Source organism: Dendrobium catenatum, unplaced genomic scaffold, assembly GCF_001605985.2.
Source record: "Dendrobium catenatum unplaced genomic scaffold, ASM160598v2 fragScaff_scaffold_1056, whole genome shotgun sequence".
Classification (NCBI taxonomy): domain Eukaryota; kingdom Viridiplantae; phylum Streptophyta; class Magnoliopsida; order Asparagales; family Orchidaceae; genus Dendrobium; species Dendrobium catenatum.
This window is the reverse complement of record NW_021319518.1, coordinates 9,274,605-9,297,419: the sequence shown is the minus strand read 5'-3', so window position 1 is coordinate 9,297,419 and position 22,815 is coordinate 9,274,605. Positions and strand designations below refer to the sequence as shown.

The window sequence follows — 22,815 nt, the reverse complement described above, 5'->3', positions numbered from 1 at the left end:
GCAGTGGATTCAAAAGACCTTAGGGAGAAGCAGAATATCGCAGTTCCATTTTGGTGTTTCGAGCGAATCAGAGCATCGATAGATGCTTAGAAGACTTAGAGGCAGCCTTCGGCTCCCTCATTCAGACCAACTCCCGTTCTCTCTGGATTTTTCTCTTGCTCGTAGACGCCCAGACTTTCGATTCCTTCTCAGTTTTCACATAGCTCAAGCGGAACTCCTACGTTGCCTCTGGTCTGTGAGCTCGGCATCACCGACCCTTGCTCTCTCTTCCTCTCTCACACAAGCCAGGAGCACCGAACTCCCTTCCTCCCTCTAGGTTTCGCATAGCCCAGACCGGAGCCATCCCTTATTCACTGTATCCTCTGCATTTTATGAATCCTAGGGGAAGTCGAGGCCTCCCCGATCCCTCTGTTCTTGCGACCCCAGTCAGGTCAAGCCCTCCTAGGAGAATCCGCTCCTATCGCTCCTAGCCTCGGCCTCCCATCGTTTGCAAGGTAGTTCCCTCTTCTGCTTCTTTCTTCTTCTTCTTCTTCTTTCATCATCTTCTCATTATCATCTTCTTCTTCTCATTTTCTTCCTTCCTTCTTCCTCTTCTTCTTATTTATAAAACTTGATAATGAAACTCCCTTAGGTTGTTCTTTTATCCCTATACATATATCTTTTTAGTGAAGTAATTATGATATGAATTTTGAGAATACTTTGGTGAGTTATTTAGAGAGTTTTGGTTGAGATTTAGGTGTGAACCATTGTTTTTATGTTAGTTTGTTTCACATGACTTTACAACATTGCATATCAAATGTTCGATGAAATGCTCCCAAAAGAAAACCATAGGTATTTGCTAGCATTAAGGCTTTGTATGGTGAATTGTTCTTGTATAACCTTCTTTAATACATTGTCTAGAGTATGAAAAAAAGGGAATCTAAAAAAATGCATATAATTCTTTGATGAAATATTTGTGAAGCCCTAGATCTTTCTTCCATAAGTGTTTCTTCTTTAAAGTTTAAACTCAACGCTTGTAGGTGAATGTCATGTGCTTTAAAAGTGTGATAATTGCATAGTCCATCTCCCTTTTAAAGCTTGAGAGGGGTTACATAAAATGATTGCTTCATGTACAAAGGTTCTTTCATATGTGGGTTTGCCTTAGCCATTGCATCAATGACATTTACTTTATTTCGGTGGAGTGTGAACTTTCTTGGGTTTGAAAGAAACAAGCTACTTTTGTCTATTTTACTCTAGTTGCTTTGTTTAAATACATGCTTTGAGTTGAATCATGTATGCATGAGTATATACTAACAAAGATATGTGGGTGGATTTATGTGAAAAATTAGAGTGGTCACGCCTCTTTTGTACTTTTGACAAGTCATATAGAGAATGTGATGTTTATTAGCAAATACACCCGCGATAGTTATGTTAACTTTAGTAAGAATGGTATGCAAAAGAATATGTTGATTCATGATTATTTGGAGGGTGAGCTTATTTGTTTATTGTGTATGTGGAACCGGTGATTTGTCATTACTTATTCTATTTTATAAATGATTTAAAATCCTATGTCTAGGTTGTTAGAGAGCATGAGAAAGCTATGTTATTTGTTGTCAACATATGCACCTAAAATGTTTATGGTTTTGCTTACTAAGAAAAATACATGTGTAAAATTCCTTGAAAAGAGTTCATCCAATACATAAGATCCATGCTTATTTATGAATCGCATCATGTGGTACATCATTTAGAGAGATTTTCCATGTATAAAATGTTAAAGGCCATTGGAGATTATGTTGTTCTTTATCAAAATACTACATATAAAGTGTTTGGTGACACGCCATTGGAAAGAAGTCATAATTGTTTGATGTGCATTGGAACTTTGTATGGTAGTATCCTTTATTTGAAGTGTTTCTGATAAACTATCTAGAGGTTTGCAAATGAAATTCTAAATAAAGAGTGGCCTCCTTGAGTAGTTCTTACTCATGAGATTTATAAATATGCTTGTTGATTCCGATCAAACATTATCTAGGGCTTTTATATATATATATATATATATATATATATATATATATATATATATCATCTCTCTCACTCACTACTGAGATAATCCACCTTAATACACCTCTTGTAAAGATATAATTGTATGCATCATTCGGACACATGTTGTAACAACACAAAATATGTAAAGTATCTTAAAATGATATATTTGAATTTATGTATGAACTAGAGCACTTCGGCACTATGCTTTGTAGCACTGCGACGCTAAGCTTGAGAGCACAGTGTTGCTAAAAACTGTTGTGGTGGCATTAATGAAGCCTCTGTTCTACAGTAATTATGAATTCAGCATGTGGTGTTGCATCCTAAATATTATTTTTTAAAATATTGCATATTTTATTAAATTTTCGATATTTTATACATCATTGCATTTATAGATGAAATGATATTATTGCTACAAGATGAATGTGACATTCGTATATAAGCAAATAAAAATGACTGTTAACATTATGATTAATATGAGTTGGCTGTTAAAACATAATACAATGTACATGATGGTGGATTGACAGACTTTCTTTTAAATAAAATGTTAGTAGTGTAATCCTGGCTGTAGTGTGTAACCGATTGATCAAAATTATGCCGACTGGTAGAGAGTGACAATTCTTAAATGATTATAAAAGTCAGATGTGAATTGACTCAAGATAATAAATAAGGATGATAAGATAAATATCGATGATCAATTGATCGATAATTAGGGTTAAATTAAAGATTGATGACTAGTTGGGGGACAATTAGGGTGGAATGATCGATGAAAATATCATATTAAAGCTAGATGTCATATCTTGATGATTCATACATTGATACATAAATACATTAATAGATAATATGACATTGATGTATGTGCCCAAAATCCAAATAACATTTAATAACATTGGATAATAAGAATAAGAGTGATAAATGTTGATTAATATGATATGATAGACAAAACTGGCTACTCTTGACCACTATGTTATTAAATATGCTACAAATATGATTGAGTATAATATATGTTTTGATTTCAATTGTAGATATTGATAACTTGCTAGCTGTAGTACTCATTATGTGATTTCTTACATATTATTTAGGGAAAGGTAAGGAAGCAAGAGAATGAGTTGTGTTCTAGCTTCTATTAGTCTTTCTATTTTATAGTCATGAGTTCATCAAGATGAGCTAGTTTATTGTATGTCATAACTAATGTATATGTATCATTTTGGGCTTATATTAGTTATACACATTGAATACATATAAATGAAATGATGTTTTTTTTTTTTTTCGTTTTTCCTATGAAATTGCATGTTCTGGTTTAATGGTCGATGAATTGAGTGTTTGAAATTATTTAATGATTGTAAATGTAAATATAAAAAAAGACAATTCTTCTTATTTAGATCTTAGGGCGAGACACAAATACTCATTATATAGAAGGCTAATAATATTATTATTCATATAATATTATATAAAGAGTATTATAAAAATTCTCCTTCAATCTCATCTGCTTAAGTATGTTCCATATGTGTTAAATTAAGTGAAAACTCTCCTTCCGAATTTTCATTGGTCAACCTTCCCTTGTTGGAAATCCTCATATGCTTATTTTATCTAAAACTCTCCTTCTAAATAATTGATGATTGAACATCCTAGTAGTCTTTTTTTTCAAATATCATAATGAAAAGTGGGTCTAAATCCTTACATAATTGACATAGTCAACCACTGGTTGCTTTGTTTAGGCTTTTTAAATATCATGTTATGTAACTCTTTATATATTCAAATGTTATGTAAAAATGATAGATCCTTGAAGGATTAACAATTATTTGCAAGTCTTTGAAGTAGCTTGGTGGCCGATCCTATTTTTAAAATGTCTTTGGTGAGATCTTTCATTTATCTTTAATTTTTTTTTTTCATTTTTCCCCTTTCATTTCTCAACCACTTTAAATTAAGCTTTGGACAACCATTTATCTCATTCAACCAATTCAATAACCATCATACAGTGTCATAAACATATAATATATCATTCTATCCCATAAGATCCCACTTTCATTGTCCTTTAATCAGTGTCATTGAGGAGTACAAATCCAATCCTCCATTATTTCAACTTGATTTTTAGGCAATAAACCATCATGCACATGCTTAAGAATGGATTCCTATGTTGCATCAAGTAATGAGCTGACCTAATGATAAAAAAATGAGATAAGGCTTGCATTTTTGTCTTTTTACAAAATTAACCTTATTTTTGGAGTGTTAGGGGCTTCGAATGTGAGCCACCAATAAGAATGTCTTCGTGTCTACCAATGAGTTGCAAGCACGAGATCAATTAACTTTATTTTGTAAGTCAAATGAAGCCCTAATTTTATGTTGACATTGATAGCAACATCATGAGGGCATCGACTCCACGACAGCTGATGTTGGTGTTGCTAAAGCTTGTTCTATTGGTACTCCTGACTTTAATGTTAATGGTGGAGCTACGGTTTGTGATGTATGTGATGGTGGAGCTACTGTTTCTGATGTTCCTATTCGCGGGTGTGTGGGGATAGTGGGGTTGTTTCACATGTGGGCGAGCTTGATGCTGTGCCTGGTGACTGAGCGGTTGTTCCACATGTGAGTGAGCTAGTGCCCATTGTTCGGGGTGAGATTAGTAATGCTCTGGCTGATCCCTCTCATTTTTCTGATTCTTTTCATGATGGTTTTGATCATGTTGCTGAGGCTTGTTTTATTGATGTGCCACTTATTGAAATGTCGATTTCTGTTATGTCCAATGATGCTTTATGAATTCATCTAATGTGTCAATCGAGGAATCATGAGGTGATGCATAATGATTGGTTAGATGATGATAATTCTTATGATGGTGGGGGAGAAATTAATGTGAAATAATTGGATTCTCATGATAATTATGATTTAAGTATTCTCCAAATTGTTAATGATGATTTCTCTAATTTGAGTGGTGAAAATAGACGTCGTAAATCTAAAAAGAAATGATTTTCTCTTTGGATTTGGTCTTCTTTACCATTGTTGAGATCTACTTCATTTGGGTTGGATTCTATCTTTAATTTGTATTTTGTGATCCGGGCAATGATGTGACAACTTTATGTTCTCACCTGATTGACTATCGGTTGTTGGCAACCATTGGTGGTTCTTGCTCTTGCTCTGTTTGGTGGCCTTTGTATGGATTATGAGATTTTGATTGACCCTTTAGCGTTGTGTCGGCTGTTACTTATTTCATCATCTGGATGGATCTTGTCTAGCTTCGGGATGGTGCAGATAGTTTCTTGTCAATAACTGAGCTCAGCTGGCTTTTGCCCTCCCATCTTTTGTTGTTTCTTTTTTTTTATGATTATTGCTTTGTAATTTTGGCTTGGTCATTTAATGAATTTATTTATATCTTCCTTTTTAGTGTTTGAAATAAAATTATCTTTTTGATATTAAAAAATAAACAAGATGAGGGCATCACTTAAGATTGGTGATTTGGATCCTATCATAATGGTCACCCATGAAATTTATTCCCACATCATTCTAAAAATAAAAGGAAAAAAAAAAAACATTTTGAGTAAACTGAAAATTAGGGCCAAGGACGCGGTGAACACCGATGGCTTCAGCGACAGCCACCATTTTGTAAGGGTCTCAGCATTCTCCCGTCTTCGCTGTAACCTTCATATCTCCCCTTAATTTTCTTGAACAAATTTATGTTTTTTTTTTTTCACTTTTTTGTGACTGAAATTTGCAAATATTCTCCCATGATTCTCCCTCAATATCACTTATACCTACCTTTTTCGTTTGATTTCTCACTCCTTGTGCATAACCCTAGCATTGATTGGACGCAAAAGCTTTAAATTTATTCTTTTTATTTCCATTTTACTGCAGATTTGTAAAGTTGCTGTAGCACTAGTATCCCGAGTCGTCTCAATACATAAGAGGAGGCCTCAGCGTATGGCTGCCCCTGCAGTGTCATTCGTTGCCCTACAGCCTTCGTTCTCTTCTGCTGCTCCTCGGTTCCTTCCTTTCCTTGCAGTCATTAGAACTGGTGCTCCTGTTGCCCCATTTGGGCTTCTGAGTCTGAACCGGAATTTCCAGGTGCGGCGTAATCTTTCAACTAGAGCTAGTTCCCGGCCACCTCCATCACAACCTTCCTCTGAGGAAGACAAGAATTTTTTTTCCGGTAAGCGCTTTTGTCTTTCAATTATTCTTGTTCCTGGTGTGAGATTTAAGTGAGAGTGGAAATAGGTTCACATCAAAGAAAAAAAAAATAATAATAAATGAGTTTGTTATATTTAAGCTCTCGTCTATTGTGTCTAGTGTTTTGGGTTGATGGGTGCCAATCTATTAATTTTTTATGCTTAATTTGGGCTCGCACTACTACGCTGCATGAATTTTGATTGCTTTTATTATGATTAGCAAGGTTTAAGAGTGTGTAATCTCTCAACTCCACATAGTTAAGTGGGCTGCATGACATTTAATGATATAAAAAAAAAAACATCCATTTGAAGGGAGTGATAGTTAATTTGGAGAATTCTCATTGGGGGGGGATGTTATTGAGATGCATAGAAGAGTGAAAATAATCTCATATTGAAGAAAAAAATAAGATTTGGATTCCTAAAATAATTGCATTAACTTTTACCTATTAGCTTAAGATTTTGTTTTAATGAGATGAGTGTTCATTAGAAATGATCTTTTTTTATTAGATTTATTTGAGAATTTGACTTTTAACAGAGCACAACAGAGAAAAAAGATTCATGTAGCTGACCCTACGTAGTGGGACAAAGGCTTGATTGTTGTTGTTGTTGTTGTTGTTGAGATGAGTGTTCATTTACTAATGTATTGGGCTCAATTTTAACCCTTTGTGTTCCGTCCCCTTAAGAATTGGGTTTTTGTTTTTTCTAATTAATGAGTATGATGGAAGATAAATTGTTTATATATATATATATATATATATATATATATAAACAATCTCATATTGAAAAAAAAAAGTGTTGAGTTCATAATATACTATTAATGATCTTTACCCACTGACTTAAGTTTTTATGTTGATGAGTATACATTTACTGAAATAATGAGCTCTATTTTGAGAGTAGATGTTCTATCACCCTAAGAAGTTAAGTTTTGGCTTTCTAATTAATGACAATATGCAAGACAATTGGCTCTGTGGCCATAACACAATGTTATTGAAATTAATGAGGGGGAATTAGATACATAATATTCAAATCTCATCTATTTACAAAACTTGCACTTATGCATTTTTTTAACTACCATATCCATTGGCATGCCACGATTAAATTGTTGGAAATTTGACAAAATAAAAAAATATGGGTTGGGGTTATTTGGTAAAAAAATAGAGATGAGAGGGTGTAAGTTTTGTAAATAATACCAAAATTTGAGGATATATATGTAACTGTCCCAATAAAGTATGCCAATTATCATGCTTACTGAAACTGACACCATTGTTACAACTCTTTGCTTTTATGTAAAGCAAAGCTGTTGGCATGGTTATAGAACTGTGGATTTTTTTAAAAAGAATAAATATGAGAGAGATAATGCACTTTCTTTGTATCATAAATAAGAAATTGTTGAAGGAAATCATTTTCTTGATGGTAATACAAAAAAACTTGCATTTAATATGTCAGAAAAAGCTAGTGTAGTGTTTATACAGACTGGATTTTTAAAGATTTATATTTACAAAGCTGAAGATCATAAAATGTAAACCCAACTAATGTGATTGTGTTTCTTGAAAGCAGCATTAATTTGAACCCAGCCGGCCATCGTCAATGAGGCACACTAAGCCAACAGCATATCTAGACCCTATAGCTATAGAAACACCATACCCCTGCAGCATGCGTTAGCAATATAGCTCCTTAACAGACAAAACGAACAGGAAGATTAAGTTTTGTGTAATCTATCTATGAAATGTTTGGACCATCTACTCTGCAATGCCATCCAACTCATTCGGCGAAGAAGCTTTCAGCCACAAAATGCAAGAACATCTTGTAAAATATAACATTTGGTTTCATTTATCAGTATCATATTCATTCATGCTGGTTACAAATTGATAACCACAGCATGATAGATTTTCTTCATGAAATGTCTCTCCAGTTTAACCAAACTGGTGCTTTTATTAAGAATTAATGGAGGATGTTATATTCATTTAGATACTTTTAGACTTGCTGGGTTATATCAAATTGGAAACCAGGTAGAAGGATTATTGCAGTATTGTGTCTGCTAAATCAAGCATTTCTGTTTGATCACACGCATCAAGAATTCTGACACTGTTCAGCATACGGTTCTGTTTGTTGATGCTAGTTTCATTTTAACAATGTGTAGATGAGATGCTTTTATTATCTACCCTGCTAACCATTGCATTGACTAGGGTTGAATTTGATATCGACAAGGGCTTAAACAATGTTCATTCCTTGACATAAATCATGTTGGAGAATCTTGTCATATAGCAGCTTCTAATACATAGGTTCAATTTGCATATAGGGAGCAAGCGTCGCTATACATATATTCTCAAAACCTTAAACAAATTTGAACCTCAAAAGAATGTTATGCTAAATTATTTTCTTATTCAGCCAAAAATAAAGAAGAACTTTCTTGACTTGTAGTTCAAATAGTTAGGAGTGTCAATAAATGACCCGACTCGCAATCTTGACCGAAAATCCGGGTTTAGGTCGACCCGTTTAATAAACGGGTCGGGTTTGAGTTGTTTTTTTGGATCATTTATAAAATGGGTCTGGTTGGGTTAACTCGTGAGCCCATTTTTTACCCGAAAATGACCTATTTAAAATTTTTTACCTTAATTATTTTTTACATGTGGGTATAATCTTATTATTTTTATTAAATATTCTAAATTTAATAGTTAATAAGTTTAAAAATAACCAAAATTGGTTAATTTGTCGTGCTCGAGTCATTCAGGTTGCTAGCGGGTCGGGTTAGGCCATTCAGGTTTTTTTTTTTACCCATTTATTAAATGGGTCGGGTTCGAATTGACTGGATTTAGGTTGGGTCAATTTCGAATCAGACTCAAACCCAACTTATCAACCCTTTTTGACACCCCTACAAATAGGTAACTACAAGCCAAAAAAAAAAAAGAGGTCGGAGGTGCTTCGGTCGAGTGGAGATCGGAGAGAGTGGGAAGCAGTGGGAGGGAGTCGTGTGTGTAGTGGAGAACAGAGAAAATCGGGGATGGGAAATGGAGTCGAGTGCAGAAGGCATCGTTTGGCCTTCTTTTTATAGACGTGAATGGAGCAGCGATCGAGAGGCTGTCGCGGGATTTTGGCAGAAATCTCGGAACGGCGCTGCTGCACAGTGCTCGGCGGGACTTCGGCGGGATTCGCGGGATTTCAGTCCGAGGTACGTACAGATTTTTTTTTTTGCTTTTGTTTCTTTGTACAGAGGTTAACATCTATATATAGGATAAAGCACAAAGCACAAGTAACAAATAAAGTTGCATGATGTGGCAAATTAGCAGCTTCTTAAATTTATTTGCATGTCCCTTTAAATATGTATTTAAAATTTAAAAATTTAATATTAAAGATTTTATTTAAATTTAAAATAATATATATTGAGCCAACTGGTTCAACCGAATCGAAACTGGTTCAATGGTTTTTCGGTTAAATAGCCGGTTCAAGTCGGCTCTCACTGGTTCAACGAGAATTCATTTTTCTATTTGGATCGGACTAACAACTTGATCGATTTATGGTTTTACAATATTTCAATCAATAATTTTGTTTCATTTAGTAGATCCATGAAATATTTTTTATTTAGAGAGGAATATACTTTGTTATGATTGAGCAAAATCTATTCTCAAGAATTATTTGAATTTTTTAAAAAATTTTACTACAACATGCTATATATTTTATAAAAAAATTTATTTGCATTCTACCATTTTCTTCTCTTTTGTCAGTTTAACGTTTCCAAGTGTTATTTTTTAGGTCATTCATCTCTTCTCTGATGTCACCATTTCAATTCTTATTTTCAAGTGACTTAAATAGAATTTATAGTATTTTAATGGAGTTAGAGATGATATTTATGAGAAAAATTTTGTAAGGCAGAAGATAAACTTTGAAAAGATGTGTACTAGAAGATGGGATATAGAAGAGAATATGTAATCATGAGCTGATCATTATTACTTGATAATGATTCGAAGCCTCGAGCTTCCTAAAGTTTTTGGTTGGGCTTATTCCTTTTTGTTTAGACTTAATGGGTATAGTGTCTAAATTTTTTGGTGTTTGTATTATAGGAATTTCAAAGATAGAATTTTATCAAACTTATCTTCCAGTTGAGATTTTTCTACTTATATATGAGTTTGATTGAAATTTTTTTTGCTTTTAATCAAATGTGATTTTGAATTCAATAACTTTTTCGTGGTAGAATAATAATATTTATACTCTTTGAGTGAAGGAATACCCAATAAAGATACATCTGAATTTTGAACATTCTTGGATCAATCTCTTTGTTGTTTGTGGATGTGGACATAGGCAATACGCTCAAAAATTTTTAGAATTTTTTTTAGAGGAAGTTATTTATCAGGAAGAATATAACTAGATAGTTTATCGGACTTTTGTAGTCAATCACTCTTGATGATATTTCATTGATTAGGTATATGAAAGGATAGCTTCTTTCTAGCATCTTTTTGGCACTTGATTTTAGAATAAAAAAGTCCTATTGATTTTTAGAAGATGGTGATTTTTTTTCTTTTTGTCAACTATCTTTTTGAGAAGTGTCAGGATAGGAAGATTAGTGGATGAGATCTTTTTGAAAGAATGATTGATGGATGATAAGAAATCCATACATTATCAATCTAAAATTCATTGATTTTAGCATGAAATTATTTTTGTGCTGTTGTATTATGACCCTAAAAATAGGGAGAATATTATTGACAGTAGATTTTTGCTTTGATTAAGATGTACCTATATCATCTGAGTGAAATCATCAATAAATATGAGAAATCTTCTAGCTCGAGAAATTTTGGGAATTTTGAAAGGTACTTAAATGTCAGGGTTAACAATTACAGAAAGAATAGTGGATTTAAAATTAAAAATATTATGTTTGACAATTTTACAAGTCTCGCGATAAAAATTTCATTGTAGTAGGCCATAGGATCTCCTTTTTCAAAAAATTCTCTTCAAAACCAAGGCTGATGAATTATTTTATATGAATTTATGTAATTTCTTTGCTTTATTCAAGGCATTCTTATGCTGAGGCAAGCCATCAAATTTCTATAATATAAAATCTATGTAGTATGTCGCAAAAGGTGTTTTTCATATGAATATTTACTCTTCTCCAACAACTTATTTCCAACTGCCCTATAAGCATTAGCATTGTCTGTCATAACTTGCACCACTAAATACTCCCTAATATCGTCTATTACTCCATTAAAAAGTCCAAAATCACATTATTGATTTGATCTAATGCTTCAACATACTTTAAGAAGTAGTGTCATATGGATTGTTAATCAGAATATGGATTAAACTTCTATGAACAACCATCGAACATGATCTCCACTAAAGTCTGCTTTCAACTCATTCTAATCTTCTCAATTACCTTTTCATGATTATCAACACTTTCAAAACACAAGTTCTCAACTCATACATAGATGGTAGTTTCAAGCCTCCCCATAAGACCTATGAAACAAATCATGTTGAAGTAAAAGGGGAAGGTTGCCACATTAAATGGAATGATATTTTCATAAAGGACTTTCCAATATCCATTCAAACACACCCACATGCCTCTTCAATATTTTTTAGAATACATCCTCTGAGGTACCTTCTCTTTCATCTTTGGCATCTTCCACATTCATGTGTTGATCCATCAGCCCCCTTTCACCTCCATATGGCATTGCTGGCAAAAAAGATGAGGTAGCTCTACCGCTTGGCCCACTTTCATAATAAGAACAAATATCTATTATATCATCAAATTGTTTTTGTACTAAAAATTTCGATGTCATTTCTTCATATATGCTCTTGTTCCTCTTTCAACTCCTCATACACCTTAGCGCATGATGCAATACTCTTGTGAGAGCCAAAAAGGCGCTCTTTCATTCTTGTAACACTTCAACAACCTTCTCACAATTGTTATATTTTAGATAAATGTAAGTTTCGTCATTTCCTCAGCTCTCATGTCAACTAATGAGAAAGGATGTTGTGGAGGAAAAGATCCATGTGGAAGAAGAAATTGCAAGGAGGTGGTGGCGGCGAGGCAGGAGATGGTCGATGACATGCCTGAGTGGAGAAGAGATCGCATGAGAGGAGAGCCATCGGTTTTATATCTTAAGCATGAGATGCATACATGCATGAGTATGACGTAGGGATTATTTGGGTAAGTATTTTATTATTTTTATTACATATAGTGAAAGATGGGGTAAACACCTCTAAGGTCTTATTTCAAAGAGATCTGGATGCGAAGCTGTGGAGGAGAGAATTTGAGGACGTGGGGCAGTGAGAAAACTAGCAGAATTTTAGAAGCCGGTTAACATTTCAGCATTTTAATTTGAGAACTTTTTTGAAGTTGAGAAAATTTCAGTTTAGAAACGTAGATTTATGGTTACTGATTACACAACTTTCCTCTTCTCTTTTAGTAATGTACTATAGATGAGCTGCTAACATATTTTTGAGTATTTTATCAAGTTTCGATCTAGCTACTTTTTGTAAACAAAATAAAAAAGTTCAGGAACAAAAATAAACAAGATTGCATATGCTTGAGCTTCTGTGTCTGCCCAATTAGCCAAATAAGCAGCATAAACGTCTTACAGTCCAATCCAATACTGGTTATTTTACACCCCCTTTTCACTTGTTAACTTGGACTAATTATTCTTTGCGGACACCGAACGGAGAGAACCTGATGTGAAACGTACATGCGATAGAGTTACTTTAGGAAATTATAGAGAGCCATTTGAACAAAGTAAGCCAAATTAAAATTATCATTTGTAATAAATTTATTGCCTTTTTACTACGCTTTTGCAAAAGGACAATAAAAATGCAGCAAATATTTAATATTTATTAAATAATCAAATATTTGTTGCGCTTTTGCAGAAGATAAAAAGCAAAAGTGCAGTAAAAATGCATTCATAATTAAATATTTGTTGCCCTTTTGCAAAAACACATCAAAAGGGCAACAAAAGCGCAACAAATCCGAACGGTTCTCTCCGTCTGGTGTCTGCACAGTATAATTTCTTGTTAATTAACTTGAATTCTATTATAAACTCTCATGTAAATTTCCAATTTATTCCCTCATTCATCGAAATCTTATTTACAGGTAAAGAACCCTCTATTTTGACACTGAGCATTATCTTCTACAAGTATATTTTAAATTATAGCCGATTATCTGTGTTCTTATTGTTCATTTTTGTGGATAGGCCTACAAGCTATGTTTTCAAAAGCAGAGGATAGCTTACGCATATTCTTCGCTGTTCTGTTCTGGATGTCTCTCTTCTTTTGGGGAAGTGCATGGGAAGGGAGGGACGATGATAGAAAGAGAGGACTGCGAAAGAGGAAGTGATTCCTGCAACTGTATAAGAACTAAAGCTGCTAAAGCTAAAACTGGAGCAATAATATCTTGTGTAATTTTGGTCCTGGTTGGTTTACCAAATTCAGAAATGTTAGTAGAATCGAGCTTGTATGGGTGGAAGTAACTGCTAGTTAGTAAAATACCAAGTAATGGATCTCTCTTTGTAATTAATTGAAGCTACTGGTAAAGAGTACATGTACAGTTTTGTTGTGATTATAGGAAATAAAATGCTCCATTACTATTTCATTCTTATGTTAGCTTTACTACTAATATTAGAACAACTAAAGCTGTCAGATAAGGATGGTGTTATTTTGGACTTCACCGAATAGATCAGAAGTGTTATTTGATACTATTCATATCTGTGATGTGATTCAGAAGAGCTTCTTTCAATGGCTTTTATTGATCATAACAGGGCTGGCCTGCAACTGATGAGACCACTAAAGGCTTGGGAAAGGAAGATCATACAGGCCTGTCAGGTAGATTCTCCAAAATCTGCATCTACATTCTACATGTTAAGATCTTAAGATTCTGCATGAAATTCTCTTTGATATTTTTTTCCTGTATGAAGCGATTTATTTTAGGAAGATTTACATACATACCACTCTATATTATTCTATTTACATATTTAACATCTAAAACTTTAATATTACATACATGTCACTCATAGTTCATTTTCATATCAAATATGAGTGATATAAATGAAATATATGAGTGGTAGGAAGAAAATATGAGTTTCATATTTGATATTAAAATAAGATAGGATGGTATGTATGTAATATTAAAATTTTAGATATTAAAAATGTAAATAAGATGGTATAAAGTGGTATGTATGTAAATTTTCCTTTATTTTATTATATTCGACTCATAGGACATGATCTGTTTGCAGAGGTGGGAATTTTATGGATCTTTATTGAATTTATTTTGAGTTGTAATAAATATTTGAATTAAATTAGAATTGTTAATTACTTAACTTAGCACTATTAAGGCTTAATTTGTAACAGTTTTCTTACTTCTTCTTAAAATAATTTTTTAGGATAAAAATTAAAATTTTTATACTAAAAAATTGTCTTAAGAAGCGGTAAAAAAGCCGTCCCAAACCAAATCTAAGTCTTTATTTATCATTTATCTCTATAAGTAGCATGTTTTTTACAAACGCTCTCTCTTTTTTATTATGATAATTGGCATAGAAATGATTTTGAATCCATTTTTGTTCTGATGGATGCAAGGAAATAATTATCTGAATTACAAAGGAATATAATTGATATAAGGTGGAAAAATAATGTGCTTACAGAATTCAACAAGTGTTGGTACTTTGCAGGGCACTTCAATAACTTTACATTGACAGAAGCCGCATTGGTAAATTTGCTAAGATAATTTTAGCATTTGTGTGCAACTTGCAGGCTAACTCCCATTGTATCCCAAATCACAAGAGACTATTACGTGCGGATGCACTCGAACGTGTCCGTACGCCAATGAGGAGCTGTCATGTCACCGTACTGTACATTGGGTGACATGATGAATCCGGATCCGAAAACGTTCGGCGTCCACACAATAATTTTTCCCAGATGATATTCCATGAATCGAAAGGTGCCAGGCACATCATTTAGCTCCTTCCTAGATGAGGTGCAATTTGACAAAATGTCTAAGCACAACTCACTCGCATTGATCAATTTCTAGTTTTATAGCCACTCCTTTTTCTTAAAGTCAAAGGTTAGCCATGTTGAGTTGTGCTTAGACTGACCAAAAAATCTTGTCCTCCAAATCACACGGAGTCCTATTTCTTAAAGCAATTTTTTTGTTAAAAAATTTTAATTATCATACTATAAAGTTGCTTTAAAAAGCAGTCAGAAAGTCATATCGCAATTCATGCATTTCCATTTTTACTGATCAACCAGCCAGACAGTAGATGCATGCATAACTGAAACAATTCATAACTAAATGTTTTTTTTTTTATAATGATAAACAACAATCAAAATATGTAATTCTAATCTATAATTTTTTAAGGAGAAACAAATCTTCTTCTGCCATAAATTCTCACACTAATTCCAAACTTGAATTCACTTCTCTCAATTTAATCAAATTTTCAATCAGCCAAAGAGTAGATGCGATGAAGACAACATGAAATGAATATAATACAACTGCACATTCTAAAAGAATAGTGCATAACTGTACATTCTAAAAACTACAGGCAAGTAATATGGAAGCCACAGTTACAGCATGAACACAGAAACTAAGGCAAAAACAAATCTAGAATGTTAATTTTGCTGAAAATCGGAGATTGAAATACCAGCCAAATGAGCTGGATAATGAACATATATTATCATTAAAAAAGGTATTATTATTATTATTTTTCATCAACCAGCTCATTCGGCTCATTTATCATCTGTCTATTACTCAATTGTAGCATCAGACATTGTCATTTCTCCACACAGCACCTGAATCTACCAGTTTGACATAGGCGCTTGAAAAATCATCAAAAAACTTTACTTGATCAGCTGCATAAACTTTGATCCACCTGCGCAGATTAAGATAATGACAAGACATGTTAGGTTACCAACCAGGGGAGAACCAACCTTATTATTATTATTATTATTAGGGGGGGGCGCAAATTTATAAGTAAAAGTGTAGAGATTTCGCAGATATGCTGGGGTCCAAGAGAACCAACCTCCAAAACAAATTTTGGTTGTAAGAATATTTTTTTTATTCTCTTTACTATTTCTCTTTGTATTTGGTTCATCACTCCCTAACAATAGCACCTCTACATAATATGTTTAATTATGTTGGGAGCGATTGCCTAAAGATCTTAATATTTTAAAACTTTTAGGATGAGCAATTGCCTAAAAATCATTGTAATAAAGACTAAAAAATAGATAGCAGGGGATAAATTACCTAAAAAGTTATATAATAATTTTTTTTTTTAGTTTTTAGCGGGGGCAATTGCCCCCCTCGGTTTTAGGTAGATTCGCCCCAGTTACCAACTGAACCTGGCGGAAACATAACAACATTGAAAAATTTCTGATGGTTTGAGCTCAAAATTTTCAGACAAAAGATTTAAAACCAATAATAGCCACTAGTTTAGACCAACAACGGCGACTTCTAATGATCTCTACATCAATAAGCTTTTTTGTCAAAAATTGAACAGCTAGTTTTACACGAAGTTACTTGCACAGCATAAATATTTCTTCAAGAAAGCAGATGATAATTCAAACTGCGTATATGAACTCAATATAGATGATGAGCAGATTGGTAAAGCAGAAAATATTCGATTGGGAGGTCCCGAGAAAAATTCACGAAGTGTTAGATTGACGCATTGTGTGAGGGATTCTTTTCTTGTCTATCAAGTTTTCAAGCAACCTGATAAAATATTGGCATTTAGGACATATGACATAATCCAATCCATGCTCATGAAACTTTTCCTTGGGACTTCTCAAGTTTTTTAGCCCAAGTGTTATTTGACATCTGATTTATGCCACAAATCAACAAGCTATTTTTCATAATTAATGGTGTTATCATGCATCATCTCCATATTAAAAAATTTCAGCTATGCTAAAATCATGGTTACCTCAAACACTCATCGTCCTCTGCAAGAGCGTGATCTGATGGTAACCCGATCATACTTGACATGGAACCTGTGTGCATTAATGTAAGAAAGTAGTGGGATCAAATAAAAGAAAACTGGTAAAAACCTATGATGCACCGACACTTCTCCTCAAAGAGGCGTGCAGTGTCTGACATCGTATCTGACACGACACTCGTCCGACACTCTTCCGACACGTGTCAGACACACCGAAAACATGTCCGATTAAAAAATATTAAATACAAATTGGACACGTGTCCGACACGCGTATCTTAAATATTTTATGAATTTTTTAAATATAATTTCTTGTATTTGACAGGATTTAAACTAAATTTCTTATTTTCTATCCACAACACCAAATAAACGTCCGCACTTAACACCCAATCATCGAATATTCTCATTTTCATTTCTTTTTTGCAGTGAAGGTATTTTCATCTCCTCTCTCGGACTGATAATCAACATCGACGCTTGACTTTCAGCATCCTAATACTAATCATTTTAAGCACAAATTCTAGTTAAATGACTTATTATTTTCAAATTATTTTTAAAATTATTTTTTTTAAATATAAAAACTATAATACCGTGTCCAACCCGGTCCGTGTCCTATATTTTCAATAACTGATGTGTTATGTGTCTTGTCGTATCCGTGTCGCCGTGTCCGTGTCTGTGCATCATAGGTAAAAACAGATGCCTTTTACAGATGTAAAGATTATTGTATGGCAAGGCATGCTTGGCAGTTATCAATTTAACATTTCTAAATACAGACTTCCAAAACATAAGATCAGTTCAAATTTATTATGCTTAAACATTTTTAAAAGGCAGTTTATGCATGAACCAGTGAATGTCATTGAAATAAAAAATGAAACAAATCTTAAGATCAGAGAGCACGAGGGAATTTTAAATTGTGGTAATAACTTCTCTTCAAGGGAAAATTCAGTACTTGCATCATGAAACGAAAAATTAATTCCATAGATTTCTTCTTATGGAGACTTATTGATGAACTACTAGGCAACCCCATTGTGCTTCAAGCTCACCATTCGGAGGTGTGTTAACAGGTTGCCTCAATCACCTAGGTTTGCAGACTTATTGATGAACTACTAGGCACCAACATTGTGCTTCAAGCTCACAATTCGGAGGTGTGTTTCCAGGTTGCCTCAATCACCTAGGTTTGCAAACCAAAGGAGGAACCCAAATTGATATTTTTTTGGTGTGGCCCTGAGTTGAGGAGGTATTTAGGTACCACAAGCCCCTAGATAATGTCAAAATTATAGAAAATGACCAGCAAAATGACAAATGGTAGTCAACTTTTCGACTAGCATAGTAACCACCAATTTTGACCTGTTAAGTAGCAAAATTTGGGTATACCTTGAGCCAAGCAAGAAGAGATAAGAGACCACATATAAGCCCTACCAGAACACCACTTCGAGTCTATAGCCATAGAACTTCACTACGACATCAACACTAGGTATAAGAGGATTCCTAAAGTCAAGCTTTCCTCCCTTTAAGGAAGCCTAAAGCCCTTGCTCTCCATGGAAGGCCACGAGTTTTGTTGGATTTCTAATCGCCCAGTAGAGCTGAGACCAACTATGTCGCCATGCAAAACCAATTATGCATGCAGCAATAAGGCACACTCCTCCCCGTTTTACATTCTTTTTCGTCCTTCATCTTCCACGGAAACTACAAATGTATACTAATCTAGTTGAAGTGTTGGCAAAGAGAAAGTCAAGCAAGACTTCATCGACATGGTGGAGAGGCCTCAGTCTCCATGACTAGACATTTGATCACAAGATTGTTGGATGTCCAACAACCTAGTAAAGTTATGGTAAAACATAAACCGTATGCAACCTTTTCTACATGTTGGTAAGGTTCTCGAAATGCACCCCATTGCTTTGCATAGCCTATTTGCAACCTTATGAATTCGGCAAGTTTTGGTCAGCAAACTTCCCATCAACCCTCACCTGTGGGCTATGTTAAAGCACTATAAAATTTTGGGTAAAAATAGAAACTTGCAAGGCAAAATGCTGTTGAAATGCCATCGGGCTACCACCACAAAATTGGAGGCTACCATATCACGAAGACTAATCAAAATGAAAACACTCTAAAAAACATGAAATGAAAAGTTAAGAAGAAAAATCCTTCATTGGCATGCTGAAATGTTATCACCTTCGGAAAAAAAATGGGCCTCGGTCGAGTGCAAAATCTCCCGATGGACAAAGAACAAATCAAACTAAAATCGAAAACACTCTGAACATAATAAACACTTAAATGTACAGAACAAACCAAGCATCATAAACAAGTACAAACATGTCTAAGAAGGAACCTAATGAACATGTAAAAACAGGCATTTCATCTCATAAGGACGACATAATCATAAGCATTTGACATGTCATTTGAAATATCATCAACCATAGCAATGGATGTCATAATCATGGTAATTAGCATGACATGTGAAATCTTATTCATAGCATCAGCATGTTGTTAGACCGGTCCAGCCGGTCCTGCGGTACCGGCCCGTGCGACACATAGGCGGAAATCTTCCGCCTCTAATTCTGCAGATCCCACCGCAGGAGCTAAGGGAGCTTGTTTGGAAGGTTTTTTTAGGAAGTTTAGGAGGGAATTCGAATTTAGGGATTGTTTAGGATTTTCTTTTGATTTGTATGCATTAAATACTTTGTTTTCCTAGGTTTAGGGCATCTTGAATTTGGTTGAAATTTGAGATCACTTAGATTTAGGTTTTCTTTTGGGCTCTAGCAGCATCCAGAGATTTGGGAGAAATCGATCCTCCTCTCGAATAGAGGATCAATTGTATATTGCTATTTTTTGTTTCCCTTTCATCAAATAATTCAAATTATTGACTGCTTTCGTGATTTTGTGTGGATTTTTGTGAAGAATTCTCGCTGTTTTTCGAAAATTGATAGGAAATGCTCGAGATCTACAAGTGTTTCCTATCACATAGTCATAACATTAAGAAACATTGATATCATAAAGCAGAGATTATAGAGTAATCATACCAATTGTCATAATATTGACTTATAAAATCATGGATGGTACAATGATCATAATATTTGTTATAACCATATACAGTATGAACCTATCCACCCTCGCCTCTCCCTGCTCCAATTGTTTCGGTCACATCCAACGCTCCTTCGCCTTTAGCTCCTTAGGTTTCGATGGTCCCCTTTAATCCACCTTTGTCGCCCCCTACTCTGGTTACTCCAGTCATCTCTGAGATTCCTACTTGTACGACTTGCTTCTTTGATAATGTGGTGGGTGGGTTGCCCAATCCAAAGATCCCTGCAATCCTCACTATTCTTTCATCAAACTAAAGATCCGTATGTGCACAAGCAAGATCCTGCTTTCCAAGATAAAAATGTATTTATTTTCACTAATGTTGAGAACTCTAAACTTGCTCAACCTTTCCTTTCACCATTGTTGGATAATTCTATTTTAGTCCCAACAACAATATCATTTGCAAAGTCATGTCATATTTCCAATTAATTAATGAATTTTCAACTAGTCTCATTTATCTTCATATTATTATCAAATTTTTCTTTGGACTCAAATTACACCCGATTCTTTTCTCGTTGTCTATACTACGTCAGCAACTTTCTGATGTGGATGACATGCCCCATTTTAAAGCCTCTAAAGAAAACTTATCACCCTAGTTTCAGTGGCTTTTCCTAGATTACTATTACATTACTTCAACCAGTCAACTTTATATTTGTTAAGCTCTATTTTGGGCAAACCTTTGCAGATTGATGCAGCTACTACTTCTAATCACCAAGCCTTTCATGATATGTTACATCTCTTCATAAGAGATTTGGATTGGTGCATCATCCTGTGGTTTCTGGCAAAAGGTTGAAGTTGAAGGCATCCCTCAATAATATGCTTTCTTTATGATCTTTGACCACACTCGCTTGGACTGTTTTAAGCCTCATCCATATTTAAGAAATCATATGTTCAAGATCATGAAGTTCACTCAAATGATCATATCATCCCCTCTTCAATGACTATAATTCTTTCATTAGTGGAGGTTTGTTCTCAAAATTTGGGACCAACTGATCATTTGGAAGTTGCAACTGACGTGCATGCCGCTACTTCTTTTGGATCCAACATTTACGTCTCTTACAATTAATATGGCTATTTATCCTCTTGCCCTGGAAGTTCATCTCTCTCCTATTACTGAAGACACAAAAGCTCATATCTCATTTTCTTATTATTATGATGGGGGCATTCTAAGTGATGATGTGTTGGTGGATAGAAGGTTTCATACCCTATTCACCAGATGGGGTCTTAAAAAGGAAAAAAATTATCTTTACTATCAATTTTTCACCAAGCTTCAAGCTAGGCAGACTGATTGTGCTTATACTACATTATATATTTATTTTGTTCAATGTAATTTTTTTTGTGGCAAATCTTATTAATTTCTCTTTCTCTATTCTTATAATTTTATTTCAATTAAATTAAGGTTTTATATTAAAAAAATATGCTTGAAGCATAACATATCCTTTAAGGTGAATAGCTAAAACATACATCATAGCGGTATCATTTAAAACTCATGTATCAATAATATAATTCAATATCTAAAATCTTTTACAAACCTATCCCATCACTTGAGTGATGGAAGGAAATACAACCAACACAACTACAAGCACATCCCGCTAGTATCATAATAGAGCTGTTGACCTATATGTTATATCCAAAGGAAACAAAAAAGGGAAGCTCAGAATTCATACATTGCCCGACGGATCCGCAAAACCTGTCGAACTCCCCCGTTGTTCGGCGCCGTATGTGTCGTATCCCAAAAATCATGCGGAAATCCTGCTCAAATTCTGCGATCCGTAGCTCCACTCGCGTCGTTAAATACCCGACCCAAACGAGGCATTCGTCCCGCTCTCGCTCTTCTCCTCTTCCCACATCCGAACTCTACCCAAGCCGACGACTCCCGTCCTCCTCCGACCGAACTCCATCGCTTGGTCCTCAATCCTTCGGCACAGAGAGACAGAGACCGAGAGAAACAGAGAGAGAGAGAGAGAGAGAGAGATCCTTACCTAGCTTAGCCGGCCTCCACCTCTGCCCTAACCCGAGAAGAGAGGGGGAGGGTTTTTATTTATTTGCTTATTTTAAATTAATTAAATATAATATTAAGTATAATTAATTTAATTTAATTACAATCAATTATCCTAATATTAATTAATTATTATTAATTATATTTAAATATAATTAATTATTATTAATTATATTTAACTATTAATTATTATTAATTATTATTGATTATAATTAGTCGTAACTAATTATAATTAATAGATTAATTATAATTAAACAGTTAGTTATCATTAATTCTAATTAATTGTTTAATTATTTTTAATTATAATTTATTATAATTAAATAACATTAATTATAATTAAATATAATTAATGCTTTAGTTATAATTAAATAATTAATTACAAATGATTTGTGCTCGCCCTCTCCCGCCTCGATCTACGAGCCTCCACCACCGTCAAAACCCTACGAAGGTACGAAATCTCCTAAACTCAGATTCTCGCCCTCGAAGTTAGCGGCGGACCGGAAAACCGCCTATACACGCCTTTATTGCGCGTGGTGGGATGGGACCCCGGTCCGACGCCTATGACGAGGCGGGAATCGCCTAAACTCTACTTCGGTGTTCGTGGCGCACCGGAAAACCGCCTATACACGCCTTTATTGCGCGTGGTGGGAAGGGACCCCGGTGCGGCACCTAC

The 22,815-nt window shown here is 34.3% G+C and overlaps 1 protein-coding gene and 1 long non-coding RNA gene across 2 annotated transcripts in view; one reads left to right on the top strand and one right to left on the bottom strand.

The window, feature by feature from the left end:
- Positions 1-5,499: 5,499 nt before the first annotated feature.
- Positions 5,500-13,747, top strand: LOC110094285. The gene is made up of 3 exons (XM_020819479.2): positions 5,500-5,613; positions 5,863-6,157; positions 13,346-13,747. Exons 2-3 carry the CDS (start codon positions 5,929-5,931, stop codon positions 13,486-13,488), a joined length of 372 nt encoding a protein of 123 aa, XP_020675138.1. The 5' UTR covers positions 5,500-5,613; positions 5,863-5,928; the 3' UTR covers positions 13,489-13,747.
- A 1,858-nt stretch (positions 13,748-15,605) lies between these two features.
- LOC110094286 overlaps positions 15,606-22,815 on the bottom strand; it is a 12,524-nt gene continuing 5,314 nt past the window's right edge. The window contains exons 2-3 of the long non-coding RNA XR_003701924.1: positions 17,060-17,126; positions 15,606-16,012 (exon numbers count right to left, since the gene is read on the bottom strand). This is a non-coding gene — a long non-coding RNA (uncharacterized LOC110094286). The remainder of the gene's footprint in view (positions 16,013-17,059; positions 17,127-22,815) is intronic.